Consider the following 16,004-nt stretch of genomic DNA (forward strand, 5'->3'; position numbering starts at 1 on the left):
CTGATCTGTCCCAGCTGTAGGTTCATCAGCATGTCACAGAATTGCCTCCGGAAGAACGTCACTTAACATAGATTATCAAGGTAAAACAATAGTTTTTCTGTGAGTTACAGCAGTTGTATTTACCAGATGCCTTTGCTAAGCCGGAATAATGTCTTCGCAACTTGACCCTTCTAACCTCTTCTAGGCCACCAAAAGCTAGAATAGAGATAACAGACCTCCAACGAAATCTGTTATTATTATTATTATTATTATTATTATTATTATTATATTATTATTATTATTATATCAGACTATGGATAATTAAATTATTATAGTCCACTCTGCAGTGTTGTGCCATTCAAGACACGTTATTATATATATATATATATATATATATATATATATATATATATATATATATATACACTCACACAGAGAAAGCTTACTTGGAAGAGGATGGGTGGCGTTCAATCATATAATAATATAAATAATATAAATATATATATATATATGAAAATACAAAATGGGACAAGAACGCAAAACATTCAAATAGACGATACAAAAAACGGACGGGTCATTCGAAGTCTCCAATCTTCAGTCAAGAACCGGATCATCCTCGTAGTTTCGGCTTTCGATAAAACGGTTGCTCCCGCAAATTAAATTAAACAAAATTTGGGATTTTGCGGAGGTTCAAAATAGATAACACAAACAATATAGTGAAAACAAACAAAAAGGGCTGCTAAACGTAAATGAGGTTGTGGTGTGAACGCATAAATCAAGCCAGGACAGGAGACAAACAAGAACACGTCTTCCTTGTTCCAACTACAATGGAGAGACAGAAAGAAAGATGGCCGATGGTCACGTGGGAGCCACGTGAGCAAGAGAGGAGGAATGAGGGAGAGAGGGTGACAGAGTAATAGGATAGGATAGTAGGAGAAGAATAAGAGGTAAAAGAATAAGAGAGAGAAAAATAAAAGAGTAAAAAGATCGTATAGAGTACATACTTACGATTACACCTATATATATATGCATATGTGGGCACAGGACGTCATGAAACGTGTACAACAAAAAAGCACGAAGAACGAGTATATGGAACATGAACTATTCAAGCTTGGACAGGAAATAAACAAGAACATCTCTTCCTTGTTCCAGCTACAACGGAGAGAAAGAAAGGGCTCCTACGTGACCATTGGCCATCTTTCTTTCTCTCCGTTGTAGTTGGAACAAAGAAGACGTGTTCTTGTTTGTCTCCTGTCCAAGCTGGATTTACGCGTTCCCCACCACAACTTCGTTTAGGCTTAGCAGTTCTTCCTGTTTGTTTTCACTGTCCTGTTTGTGTTACCTATTTTGACCTCCGCAAAATCCCAACTTTTATTTAATTTGCTTTGCGGAAGCAACTGTTTTATCGAAAGCGTATATTGTTGTTAAATGCTCGAAATATGAGACTAGAAAAACAGCCAACAACTGACGAAGTGCTGTTCTTTGTGTTTGTTTTGTTTTCCATTTGTGTCTTTCGTTGTTCGAAAGAATAGTTCATGCTCCATGTACTCGTGCTTCGCACTTTTTTGTTGTACACGTTTCATGACTTCCCGTGCCCACATATGCATATATATACGTATAGATGTAAGTATATGCATATACGTATGTATATATGCATATTTATTATTTATATAATATATGTATGTATGTATGTATGTATGTATGTATGTATGTATGTATGTATGTATGTATGTATGTATGTGTGTGTGTCCACCATCGCTTGACAACCGATACTAGTGTATTTATGCCCCCGTAACATAGCGGTTCAGTAACATAGACTGATAGAATAAGTATTAAACTTACAAAGAATAAGTCCTGGGGTCGATTTCTTCGACTAGTACCCTTTAAGGTGGTGCTCCAGTATGGTCGCAGTTAAATGGCTGAAGCAATACATATATTCATACATGCATGCACGCATGCATGCGTACAACATGCGCGCGCGTGCACGCACATATCACTAGTCTCCGCAGTTTCCATTTACGAAGTAAACTGTGCGGAGGTCAGTCTGGAGTTATAAGTGGAAGTCAAGGTTCCGAACAATGGACCTGAACATCAAACTTAATCACACAATCTCGAGCTTCACGCCTTTATTGAATGTATGGGTGACGATACAAGACTTACATTATCTAATGCCCGTCTCTTTTTAACACAGTTGGTGCGATTTGAGGAAAATTTGTCAACTATATAGGCGTAGAAGTGGCTGTGTGGCACCTTGGGCAAGTGTCTTCTACTATAGCCTTGGGCCGACCAAAGCCTTGTGAATGGATTTGGTAGACGGAAACTGAAAGCCCATCGTATATATGTATGTGTGTATGTATATGTTTGTGTGTCTGTGTTTGTACCCCCAACATCGCTTGGCAACCGATGCTGGTGTGTTTACGTCCCCGTAACTTAGCGGTTCGGCCAAAGAAACGATAGAATAAATACTAGGCTTACAAATAATAAGTCCTGGGGTCGATTTGCTCGACTAAAGGCTGTGCTTCAGCATGGTCACAGTTACGTGACTGAAAAAAAAAAAAGTATTTGTAGCAGGTCAAGTAATTACGTAAGGGTTTCCTTTGTGCGTCATTCTTCTGCAAGATAAAGTTGCTCATGAGTTGTTTCCCTTCTACAAGTAAGCGGTGTTAAAGAAAAAGATTCCCAGCAAAATGAATTCTTAAATATATGTGAAATTAAAGATCCCACAGATAATAATTGTGATAATTCTTAAAACTGTGAAAATTGAAAATAACCAATATAAACTAAAATTAAAGAATAAATCTTCTAGCGATAATGATATTATAACATTGAGCGTATAGATTCTTCTAAATGGCTTAACTCCCTTGAGCACAGAAAATCGCCGGTCTTTCCTTCGGAAATTGTCGCGCATAAGAAGCAAGTGATCAGAAAGAAGGATCCCCAAACGCAACATGCCGAAGGCTAAAAAGGGTAAAAAGAAAGATGATGACGATTGGTATGATACTGCCGCCGAAAAACGGATTGAAGAACAAATGAAAGCTTTAGGTTTGTCTAAAGAGGATCGTGATGAAGACACGGATTACACAGCTGGCTCGACCAAGAAGGTATTAAAATTCTGATACACACTATATCACAAATCTAAAGATACGCGCCACTTCTTATAATCAGAACATTTACGACAGATGAGTTGTTTACACTTACTAAATACTTCTAGACTTTAGCAAAAACATTCATGAAATATATTACACTTGTGATTTAATACGAATTGTCTGGTTGTCAGCCATGTCAGTCTTAAATACGAACAAAATTATATCCTATTTGCATTTACATGTAGTCACACACACATATACACTCGCACGCACACAATGATCAGTCCATATGTTTGTTAGGTTAGTTTTAAAATTCCTTAGTACTTGAATCAATTCCGTAGGAACAAATTTCAAACTGTTGGAAAATATATTTAAAATAGCAATAACAGCTCGTAAAGAACTGCTTGTATATATATATATATATATATATATATATATATATGTGTGTGTGTGTGTGTATGTATAACACGTGTGTGTGTAGTATCTTTTTCATTATACATTGTTTCTTTATGTTATAGCTCTATTTAACACCACCAGACTTTCAGTTATGTATTATTTCTTACTGACAAATGATTTACTTACAGTTTTAACGCAATAATAAAACTCTTTAACGCTCACGTGTTCCAGATTTCTTTTTTAGCCTTAGGATTAAAATAATTATCTCGTACATGAATTTAATTACGTTTCGTCAATTTTACAGAAAATACCATCGTATTTTAATAGTTAGTGCTTATATATATATATATATATAAATATATACACACACACACATTGTCTTTAAAAAAAATTAGTCCTTGAATAAAACTGGTTGATGACTAAGCTGAGCTACATTTACTTTATTAGCTGTCTCGCCTAAAATATCGGAACAACGAGTCGTCCATAACATTATTTTGCTATTGTTGTCCATGATCGAGTCATTATGGTCCAGTCAGTTTGTATTTGAAGTTACTATCCTTCGAGAGGATTGAGGGAACACATCCGACATCTCCTACAGTATATTTCTGTCCTCAAATTAAAGAATCCACTTTGCCCTATAGTTTCTTCGTTTATTCACTGACGGTGTATATCTGGTATATTTTAGCAGCATAGAGTTTACTTTGTCCCTTGCAAAACTAAAAGCATCTTCTCTCATCCATGTTGTCTCTTTTCGTTCACGACAAACCTGGCAAAGAAGATGAATAAAAGAAAGTATGAATTTGAGGGTTCTAAGCAAAGAAGATGGTAGAGGAGGGAGTAACGGTAGAGATACAATGACAGAAAGCTTCATGTTAGGAGGTGATAGTACCACGAGTAAAGAGGTCTGTGTTAGCAGACAGTAAGAGAGGTTATGATAGATTGAGAGAGTGTGTGTGTATGTGTGAATAAGTAAATAGTTGAAATCAGCAATGAATAAAACAATTTATGTTAAAAGAGAGTGCTAGAAGTGCTAATGCTTGAAAGAGTAACAACAATAAAGTAGGGTGATAATATTGATCATATTACTGCAGACCAATTTTTCCTGCCTGTGCTGAGCTCTGAATTCAACAACATTGAGCAAATAAAAAATGTATATCATTCAAGTCTGCTCCCCAACATTTTTCTTTTCTTTTTTCTTTCCATTTTTTTTTTTTTGTATAAGATGGTGAGGTGGGATATAACAAGTACCTGCTCAAAATACAAATTCACAACTTATAAGCTGGTAGTTCAACAGTGTATCCTTATATCTCCTTTTCCCTCTTAATGTGGGACCTTGTAAAGAATTAATATCCCCAAGACATGTGACAATAAAAAAAAAATGATCATTACGAAAGCTATAGTGAGTTCATGTAGTGTGAAAATCATGAAAGCCAGAAGGATATGTGAACAGTTTAACTTATAAGTCATATTTCATTCTCAAGATAAAGGATATCTCAAAAGTAATCCAGCACAGGGTTATAGATACAATCTTGCTTCTGCTGTTTTGTTGCGATCACATGTATTTGTACTGTAGCTCAATTTACCTCAGTCTACTATTCCTACTTTATAGTCGGGTGATTAGGAGTTGTAAGAAAGGGATTCCCACTGAAAAATCAGTGTGTTCAGATTTAGCAAAGTTATCCCTACCCCAAACACTGGATGAAAAATGAAAAAAGTTTGAAAATTACATGATAACCATAATACTTAAGCCGTTTGCTACTTGTGGAGCATAGGCCATCAATGAGTTTTCTCCATTGCTCTCAACTCTGGGCTGCCTGGGCCTCTCCCTCTGTATGGGGGAAGCTTTCCTCATAGGTCTTGTTGGATTTGAATATTTACATATGCTTCTGTAATTCTGCTTTTTCTTTAGGTAACAGGTTTCACCCACACACAAACCCATTTTTACCTCCGAAAAGAGATGATCCATTTTAGTCCGGCCTCTGTCTTTTGACCTGTCCAGCATTTGAGGTCCTACCAGGAGATTGTGCTCCACTAGCATAGCTCTCAGGGTCATTGAGGCACAGAAGCCACCACAATGCAACAAGGACTGGACCTTGTGGTGGGTTACCATAATAAAGTTTATCCAAAATCTAAAGAATCCATGTGAGTCTTCATTAGCAACAAGTAATCCAGGAGACTTAAGTAAATAACTGACAGATATTTGAAAGTTGATATTAATTTTGGTTTCATCTCTTTAAAATAAATCTTATCAAATTGTATTTAAAGATTAAATAATAACCAGTCTACATTCTACATACACACATTTTTTGGCTGTAGAAATATTATTTCTATTTACATATGGTTAATAGGAAGAATTTGACTGCCAAAAATTTATGCGTACAGTCTTGACTATATGGTTAAGAAATTTACTTTCTAGGTGCATGGTTTTGGCTTTTGTCCGAGTGTGTAACTCCTCGGGCAAGTATCTTTTACTGTAATCCTGGACTAACCAAACCTTTATGAGTAGATTTAGTCAAAGGAAACTGAAAGAGGCCGGTTGTGTGTGTATCATCATCATCCTTTAATTTCCTCCTTCCATGCTGGCATGGGTTGGACAGTTTAACAGTAAATTATGAATGTGGGAATAGTTTTGTCTCCTTGTTTTCACAGCTTGTGATAGTTGTAAATGAGTGTCACAGTCATACAAAAAATGTCATTTACTGCTGACAGCCTGTGAAAACAAGAATGAACATGGGGAAATATTACCTTGCTTGGAAACAGGCAAGGTTTAGCCATAGGAAGGGCATTCAACTAGGAAATATCTGCCTCAGCAAATTCCATGTGACCCATACAAGTGTAGAAAAGTAGACATAAAATGATGATGATGATGATGCAAATACTGTGACTGACTACAGGAGTACGTCTAACTATGTCTGAACTCATAGTAGTCATACATGAACTGTAAATTGCTGAATATGGCATTTAATTGAATTTGATATGGATCTCTTAAATCAAGAAACATTGCCAAACCATGGAAAATACTGGAAAACAAATTCACTATTCAGTAGTCTCTCTATGTAAACATAGTTTAACTACTATATTTCACACACACATACGTGTGTATGTGTATATATATATATATATCATCATCATCATTTAACGTCCGTGTTCCTTGCTGGCATGGGTGGGGCAGTACCACAAGAGCTAGTTAGGCCGAAGCCTGCACCGGACTTCTGTGACTGTTTTGGCCGGAATTTTACAGCTGGATGCCCTCCCTAACACCAACCACTCAGCAGAGTGGACAAGGTGCTTTTTATGTGGCACAAGCACAGGTATATAGGGAGAGTTTACGAAAAAAACAAAAGACGAAGACAGGTGGTGTATAAAACAAACAGATGTATTAGTATAACGCTCAGGAATAGAAAAAGTCTTTTATGTTTCGAGCCTACGCTCTTCTACAGAAAGGGACACAGAAAAAACAAGGAGAGAAATGTGTATGTCTTATTGTCAAAGCCAAAACAAAACTAGGAAATATTACAATTAACAAGCTTTCAATCAATGTTTTGTTTCATGTAATATAAAGTCTAAAAGCAAAAATAATAATTCAAATTAATGCATCTAGTCAAATTATATTAGAAATACACTTTGTTAGCAGATTTTTAATCTAATTTCTTAAGAAACCCCACCTTTTCAAGCATAAATAATGCTTTATACTTATTCTTCTCAACACTAGCCTCACTATTTTCACCTCTTAGTATCTTCGACATCCCAAAAGGTTAATAAAATTCAGCCGAATATCAAAAACAAGCAAGATTGTATCACCAAAACAAAGTTAAGCTGCTTAGTGCTACAAGTAGTAGCCCTTGGTAGCAGATCAACATTTGCCAGACTGTGAAGTGTTGGATTAAGTCCAACCTGTATTTCATCATCATAGCCATTTAACACCCAAGTCCAGTGTCATCAAATATCACTGATAATGATGGTTTAAGTAAATTTTTGGTATTTGATACTTCCCACATCTATGAAAGTAAATTTCTCTTTATTTATTCACCTTAACCCTTTAGCATTTACATGGTTTTGAATTCACCATGCGTTATCTGTAGCATCATGTAGGTATCACTGAACTTTTGAAAATATTGAAATCTAACTTCTGTTCTACTTTTTCTTGGAGAATATCCAAAATGAAACATTCTGATACCTCATTTGTGAAATTTGGATGAGTATTTTAGGAAATATGACATTTGAATGGTCAGCAAATTGGTTGAAATCTTCCCTAAATGAATAATTAGCCATATTTGTGAAACTAAGGTGATAATCAATTTCAAATTATACAAATTAATAGTGTCCATGGGATAGCAATTTTCTTTCTTATCTTTTTTTCCAACTTCTTGAAAATGAAACTTTATTATTTATTTTATTTTATTTATTTTATTTATTTTTTTTGCAATTTGAAAAATATTTATGTAAAGTCTACATAAGCTTTCCATGTGTTTTCAGGCCTTGCTAAATCCAAAAGTACAAGCTACAGTGACTTGAGTTTTGGCACATTTGTAGTAGGTATAGAGCTAAATAAATCCTGAGATTTTGGGAGATGATACTATTTCAATAAAATTTTAATTGACAATTAAAAGTGGTTAAAAACAGTTAAATGACAGAGTTTTGAATTGGGACGCCAACATAAGTTGGATTTTCTGTTTTAACGAGGATTTTTACTAATCTTTTTTTTTACCACTCCCTTGGAAAAATGATGGGGAGAAGCTTTTAATGAAAAAAATTTGTGAAAATTTGTTTTCTTTCCTTCATTCCCCTAAGCCTTTTCTGTAAAAAAAAAAATTTTTTTGAAAATATTTAAAGAAAAGGTGTGTGACTTAAGGAAGATTTAGTTATTTTAGCACACCCTACGACCACCTGGTATCTTCCCTGTTTGTTTCCACGCCCTCCTGGTACCAAGCAAGCCTGTGTGCATGTAAGAAAAAACATATTTGCTAACAGAAAAGTATGCTATTGAAAATATTTATGAATTCTTTTTCAACCCTGCTCCCCTTTGTTTCTGTTTATAATTTTAAAATATTGGAGAGCCTGAGAAGGTCATTGTTAGGATTTATCCACTTTAATTTAAAAAGGTGTGTAAAAGATAATTTATTTTGATAGCATACTTTTCTGTTAGTAAATTTTTTTACACACACATGGACTTGCTTGGTGCAGGGATGGGGTTAAAATTTTAAATTACAAAATTTTTTTTCTTGCTTAAATCTCAGTAATGAACCATCTTTGAGCTAAACTAAATCCATGTGTTACTTCATCATTCCATACAATGTGTTTATGGGGAGAAAAATATCATTTTTGATGTTTTTCTCCCCATAAATACATTTTATGGAATGATGATGAAGTAACATGTCAGAGTGACAAAGAAATGAGGAAGGTACTAGGTGGTCGTGGGAAGTGCTAGAAACAACAGGTAAATCACACAAGTTTCCATCTGAAATATTTTTTTTAATTCTTTCTTTTTTTTCTACCAAAAAGACATCTACCATCATTCTGAGGTGCATAGTACAAACAAAATTGGCCTAAAGCAGAGGGGATGTTTTAAAAAAATCATAAATTTTCAAATAAGTACAAATTTATTCAGGGGTCATTGTCCCCATGTTGTTAAAACAGTGAGAGGGAATAAGCAACATTCTCAATACGATGATTCCATGCTAATTTCGGCCTCTAGAAGATTTATGTAGCTTAATTTAGTGCATTTTTTCCTTAGAAATATATGTTTATTTACCAATTAGTTCATCTATTTCTGAAATTCTTGCGTCAGTGGATATTGTCCTTTTTATTAACTCAGCACTCTCACATCATATTATGGACACATTCAGCAACGGTCGTGTTGAATTCACAAGAAATTTTTCTCTCTTTTGGTATAAAAGTCTTGAAGAAAATATTAACGATAAAATTTTGACTTTTATATCAAAATCAAGCAAAAAAAAATTCCTCTTCGTGACTATCTTTTTTGACACAAATCAAATTATAATGCTTCAGTGCACTGGACTAGAATGAGTTCTACCTTTCAGCTATCAAAAATAAAAACGAGACAAACATTGTGAATGAGTAGAAATACAATGGTGATTAAGGGAACTTGGCATGATATGTAAGTGTCAGATTTTGATCAAAAGTATGTGAGAAGAAATTTCACATCCAGAACTTTCAAATGATATATAATTGTCCACAAAAAAATGTATTTTGACTTGAAAATGATCAGGTGAAAAATGGGGTTTGTGTGGTCAAACTGTTCTTGTCACTCTTTCTACGGAGCTCTACAGTGATACCTACTTCAAGATCTCAGTAGTGTAATTGTTTATTTTTAGAATGACATTGTGAAGAAGGTGTGAGAAGCCAGTTTGAACATAAAATATTTGGACTAGATATAGCCAGTTTAAATGACTAAAGCTCACAACACAAAAAGCACATGTTGGTTTTCCCCCATGCCAAAGAAAAATTGTTTACTCACTGTTCCTGTTATAAATGGGTAAAGATGAATGTTAATAAGTGGCTGTTTTATATCTCAACAATATTGTGCAATTATTATTAAACTAACTCTTTTTTTTTATATATATATATTTCAGGCCAAAGCTAAAACTGCCAAAAAGAAGAAAGCCGAGTTACTTGCTGAATTAATTGCAGAAGACAGTGAAGATAATAGCAGTAAAGTAAGAATTCTTCTCAGTTTTTGTTCTCTCTTCTAAGTTGTTCCTTACACTTGCAGTGCATAGTGTGTTAAGTGAAGTTTTGAAGAAGGTAACTCAAGTTTTCTGTTGTTGTCTTTGCATAAAACCTAAAAGAGTTCTCTGTAAAGACAACCTTTAGGTGAGGTATTATTCTTGACTCAGTTAATCACCAAATTTTATAGCAGGGCACAGCTTGGATGCTTTTGATCAAATGACTACTTGATAAAAGGCATTCCAGCTGTGATCATCCCACCTTTTTGTATGTCTAGGACAGTAGTGTTTAATGTGTATATTGTTTGTTTATTAAGATGGTTGAGAATTCGTTTGTTATTTGTTGCAGGTCAAGTGACTATGTAGAAGCACTTATTAGTATTACTGAATTCAGTATAAATTCTGATTAATTGGACTATTTCAGCATCTCATATTATATTCAGCTGTGCTTGTTATATCTCTAAGGCTTAATAAAAGCTGACTTGTGGCTAAACAACAATGCTTACTAACAGTGATCCTAATGCAGTTGTTCCTTGAAATTTTTATAGTTTCATATGATTTTAAATGCCTCAAATGGTATCTCCCCCAATGTAATTGCTTTGTTCACAACACATGGTCTCAGATCAAATACAACTACCCTAGTACTACTCTAAAATTGTATTGTTTAATTATATATGTGCATGTGTGTATTTTTAACCAAGCTATACTGCTAATGATATAGTGAATTATGTAATACAGGTAATGTTGCAATGTTAGTGGTGACTAGAGCAATGATAGTAGTGTTAGACCATCAGGCTCACAATCACAAGGTAGTAAAATTCAATTCCCCGTTAGGGTGGGTGTTCACAGTGCTCCAGTTCACCCAGCAGTAGAAATGAGTTGCGACGTGACTGGTGCCAAGCTGTATCAGCCTTTACCTTTCCCTTGGATAACATTAGTGGCATGGAGAACATTGCTGGTATGCACTGGCAACTGCTGGTCTTCCATAAACAACTTTGCTCGGACTTGTGCCTTGGAGGGTAACTTTCTAGGAGCAATCCCATGGTCAATCATGACCAGAAGGGATCTTTTCCCTTTTTAGTAGTGTTAGTATGTGTTGCAGTGATAATAATATTGGTGGTAGTAATGTTAGCAATGGTTATTGTAGTAGTAGTTGTTGTTGTAGCAGTACGTTTGTGATGGTAACAGTGGCGGCAGTAGTGGTTGTTGTTTATGTTCATGATGATGATAATGATAAATGTAGTAGTTATCATACAATGATTGTGATAATTTAAAATTGTTATTTGCAGATTGAAAATGACGTGTCTGTGAAGGAGAACAATAAAAAAGGCAAAAAATCTCAAACTAACGATAATAATGAGAAAAATAATGCCAAACAAAAGAAAAGCAAAAAGAAGGGTAGGAAATTTCAAGATTCTGATGATGAAAAACCTGCCAGTTTGCCTGCATCAGACTCTGAAGAGGAAGCAGCCCAGAATAAGAAGCAGCAGAAACAAAAGAAGAAGAAAAAGAAACATAGATTCTTGAGTGACTCTGAGGATGAGGAATATATGGACCAGAATGATAATGAGGAAAAAGAAGGATTGGAAAATGGGATTAATGAAGGAAAAGTGAAAGAAGAAGTCGAAGAAACTCCAATGGAAACGCCAGAAGAAATCATTCCCAAAGAAGATGATTCTGTTAAAGAATCCACTCCTGAGGATGTTGAAACTGAAGAAGCAGCTGCAGAAGAAGGTATTATTCCACTTGTTAGACCATATCTATTCTGACATAACACAGTACTACAGATCATACTGTAACACAATATATTAATAGGTACAATATTAGCTCTCTGGCTTCCTGTTTATCCAGCATTGTTGTGGCTAGCACTAGAAGAAACCCTTCTGTATATTTCCCTAATATTTTTGGTAAAAGATGTTTTCAACTTGCCATTTCTCTTCTAAATATGTAGCTTACTGTCTATGTCAGAAATCTAGTGATATATTGTCTATGAATGGTAATTTGTGTATATTTTCTAAAGGAATTGATGTACAATTGCATTGACACATAAATTTATTTGTTTATTTTCTTCAGAAAAAAAGCCAGTAAAGGTGAAACTAAGCAAGAAAGAATTGAAGAAAATCCAGAAACAGGTATGGAATAGTTATTAGATATTTCTTAGAAGTAGTTAGAAGTAGACAGTCATGTGTTTTTGCCAAAGCATAACAGTGTATACAATAATTCATGCCGATTCTGTCCTTGTTTCCATAACAGCCTACTTAGAACTGGGTGCATTAAAATTTTGAGGATTATATATATATATAATGAATTAAAAACATAATGGCAAAAAGATTTTTAGTTTAAGGTTAAGTTCTCCATATATATATCCCGTTATATATATATATACACACACACACACACACATCACAAAACAAGATACTTGTTTTTTAGATTTTTAGTGGCTTCTGTTATATACTGGAAAGTAAATCATAAGAAAATTTTGAAGAGTGATACAGTGTTTTTAGTTTATGTGGGCGAAATTGAAAATTGTTATGCCCAGTTTCATATACTTTTTTTTTTTTAGTTGTATGTCTGATGCAATCAAAAAGGGGAAGAGAACTCATACTATGTATAGAATTAAGTTTTGTTTATTTACTAAATATGTGGCCAATAACATCTAATCATTTAAGTGTGACAATAAGAGAACTGCTTTATTGAAATAAAATGCCACCGTATTTTAGTAAATTCTTTGAAGTAGCTAATGATTTTGGAAATTAGCTGAAACAGGCAGTCTGCAACATCTAACCTTATAGTCTTAAAAATGTGTAAACTTATGTGAAGAGAAATTTCTAGATGTATTTATTTATATCATGTTTTCAAAGTGGTTAGTACTAGGAAGGGCATTGTGCCAAAGTACCAAAGTAGACAATAGACAACAGTGCAGTCTTTGACCCATCAGATCCTGTTGAACATGGGCATTAAATGATGATGGCTATCTAAAAGCAAGATCCTATTGATTAAATTCTATTGAGAAATAGAAATATTTTTATTTCTCTTATGTGATTTTTTTTTTTTTATCCACAGTTGGAATTTCAAAAACAACTTGAAGAAGAGGGAGATATCCGGCAATTTACTGTGTCACAGGCAGAGAAATCTGCTAAAGCAGGCAACTTGCTTGATAATCAACAAGATATCAAGGTAAATCAATATTGCATACTTTATCTTTATTCCTGTTTTTATTCCCCCCTTCTAAAATGGTTCCATACCCTTTGTAATTAAACAGTCCTTGTGGATCATTCTGATACAAGACATCAGAGTAAATCATCAAGCTGCTAATACTTAACCCTTTAGCATTCAGATTACTCTGTCAAACGTGATGTTTATTTATTCATATTGTTTTGAATTAATCATACATTATCTCATAGCTATGAGATTTTGATAATGTGATTGTTTATTTTTAGAATGACATTGTTGGGTAGGTATGAGAGGCCGGATCTGGCTACTTTGAGCATAAAACTAGAATATTTGGCAGGATATGGCTGGTTTAAATGTCTTCATATAATCAGATCAACTTAATTTGTTAAGCAGTTAAGACTCCAATTTAAAGAATTTTTTAAATTTTGCTTTATTCAGCTGGTGTTTTATGTGATAAAAATACTTATAAATGACCCTGCTAAGTTAACTTAGGTTTTATATTTAACCAAAAATTTATATTCAAATCTCAAGCTGTACATGACTTGTTTGTGTTATAGGTTGAAAACTTTTCTATATCAGCAAGAGGCAAAGATCTTTTCGTTAGTGCAACACTTCACATTACTAATATGAGGCGGTATGGGTTAGTTGGACCTAATGGGTATGTATTTTATTGTTTCTCACCTTAAAGCTGCTTCCTTCTCTTTTAGCTAATTTTAAATTCTTTGCTGAGCTGTTTTGACCAAATTTGGAATTGATGTTGAAGTCGAAATTCATCTCTATTTTATATTAAGATTCATCTTGCATTGAAATGAAAATTAACCATCCAGTAACCATAAAGTACAAAATCATTTGTACTTTAAAAACTCGTTCTTTATTTAGCCAAATCTTTCTGTCCTAAAAACAAAAAAGGATATATGGAAGACAGTGGTTAATGTGCTGCAGCAAACACTTAGAGAGGAAATGAAGTGGTTATTGTTGGAATTTTTTTTATCAAGGGGAGGGTTTGGTGCTAAACAACAACAAAACTCCTCTTTCTCTTGTTATTTTTATACTTATTATTGTATACAATCTTATTTCAGTCATGGTAAAACAACTTTACTAAAACATATAGCTGAACGTGCATTGAATATTCCTTCCAATATTGATATTTTGTATTGTGAACAAGGTTAGTTGCACTTTATTTATGCTCTGATACTTATACATATTCACAAACATGCAGCTTAATAAGATATTAAATGTGCTAAGAGAAGGTGCTACTAAAATTTTATGACTTGTCTTAGATATTGATTAGTATTTGTATTGAAATAAAAAGGACAAGGGTAATTAAACTGAAATTCATCATATAAACCAGTGCACTGGCTAGTTACATGATGTTGATAATCTAATGAGTATTGAAATAAATGATTTCTTTTTAAACAAAAGTTGGCTGTGTGATTAAGAAGCTTGCTTGCCACCATGTGGTTTCAAGTTCAGCCCCATGGTGCAAGACTGAGAAAATATATTTTACTATATCCCCAGACCAATCAATGCTTCAAGTAAATTTGGTTTAGGAAACTGTGTGGAAGCCTATCATATATGTGTGTGTGTGTGTGTATGTATGTGTTCATCTCCCACCAAAGGTATTGGGAAGGGGTTTGAAGTGTAGATTTTACTGATACATTTTGGAATTGTGTTGAGTGGTTTTAGTTTATATGAGTGTGTGTGTGAAATGCAATTTACAGCAAAAAAATATTCCTGTACTTAACTAGTATTAAAGAACAAGTCTTGTTTATTTGCAGAGGTTGTGGCTGATGACACTAAATCTATTGATGCTGTCATCAGATCTGACACAAAAAGAACTGCTTTATTGGAAGAGGAGAAGAAGCTGTTGGAACAAAGCAAGACTCAGAGTGCTGACTTAGACAGACTTAATTCTGTAAGTTATTTCATTAAATAGTGATAGTTATTTTTTCAGTTTAATGTATGATATAGGCTTGTATATTTTTCTTATTTCACATCTATTCATTTTAACATTTTAGATTTATTTTTTAATGCTTTTACATTTGTGTGCTACTAAAAATTTTGATTTATTTATGAATTGTTGAAGAAAATTTTTTTTTCTGTAGTTTCAGCTCAGAGCTGCAGCCATGCACCATTTATTTTCTTTTATATTTGCAGCTAAAAATTTTTCATTAAGTTGAACACTTAATGTTAGATAGTACCTCTTTTATTCCTGTCTAATCTGAATTATTTGTCTTCATTTCCATAAAAGAAGTTAGCAAATATAAGACCTGTCTTATTGTACTGCTTCCAGTTTTACAGCAGATACCTCTGTATTATCAGCAAGATATTCAATGCAAACTCACTTGCTCTTATGTGGAGTAACCATGTATTTCCTCTCTAACAAAACACTATGCTTGTCCCTCTAGCATACATTAGTCTCTCAACACCAAGCATAAAGTCCCTCTCTCAGATACTCTCCTACTTAGTCAAGGGGGCTTTTCCTTGTATTGCAAGTTACTTGGCAACCTCACTCATGCCAATGGCACAAATAAGCACCCAGTACACATTGTAAAGTGGTTGACATTAAATTGAACTTCCAGCTGACATTGGTGTCCAATGCCGTCCTATAAGATCACCAGATCCTGTCAAACATTACCACCCATGACAGTAGAAAACAGATGTTTGATGATGATGATGACAT

The 16,004-nt window shown here is 34.1% G+C and overlaps 1 protein-coding gene across 1 annotated transcript in view; it reads left to right on the top strand.

The window, feature by feature from the left end:
* The first annotated feature begins 2,832 nt into the window (after positions 1-2,832).
* Positions 2,833-16,004, top strand: part of LOC115213780 (ATP-binding cassette sub-family F member 1) — a 29,400-nt gene continuing 16,228 nt past the window's right edge. Inside the window, exons 1-8 of the mRNA XM_029782625.2 lie at positions 2,833-3,080; positions 10,055-10,138; positions 11,437-11,881; positions 12,221-12,279; positions 13,211-13,324; positions 13,879-13,979; positions 14,401-14,486; positions 15,100-15,236. Of these exons, the coding sequence (XP_029638485.1) occupies positions 2,928-3,080; positions 10,055-10,138; positions 11,437-11,881; positions 12,221-12,279; positions 13,211-13,324; positions 13,879-13,979; positions 14,401-14,486; positions 15,100-15,236 (1,179 nt within the window). The 5' untranslated portion in view covers positions 2,833-2,927. The remainder of the gene's footprint in view (positions 3,081-10,054; positions 10,139-11,436; positions 11,882-12,220; positions 12,280-13,210; positions 13,325-13,878; positions 13,980-14,400; positions 14,487-15,099; positions 15,237-16,004) is intronic.

Source organism: Octopus sinensis, linkage group LG1, assembly GCF_006345805.1.
Source record: "Octopus sinensis linkage group LG1, ASM634580v1, whole genome shotgun sequence".
NCBI classification, from domain to species: Eukaryota; Metazoa; Mollusca; class Cephalopoda; order Octopoda; family Octopodidae; genus Octopus; species Octopus sinensis.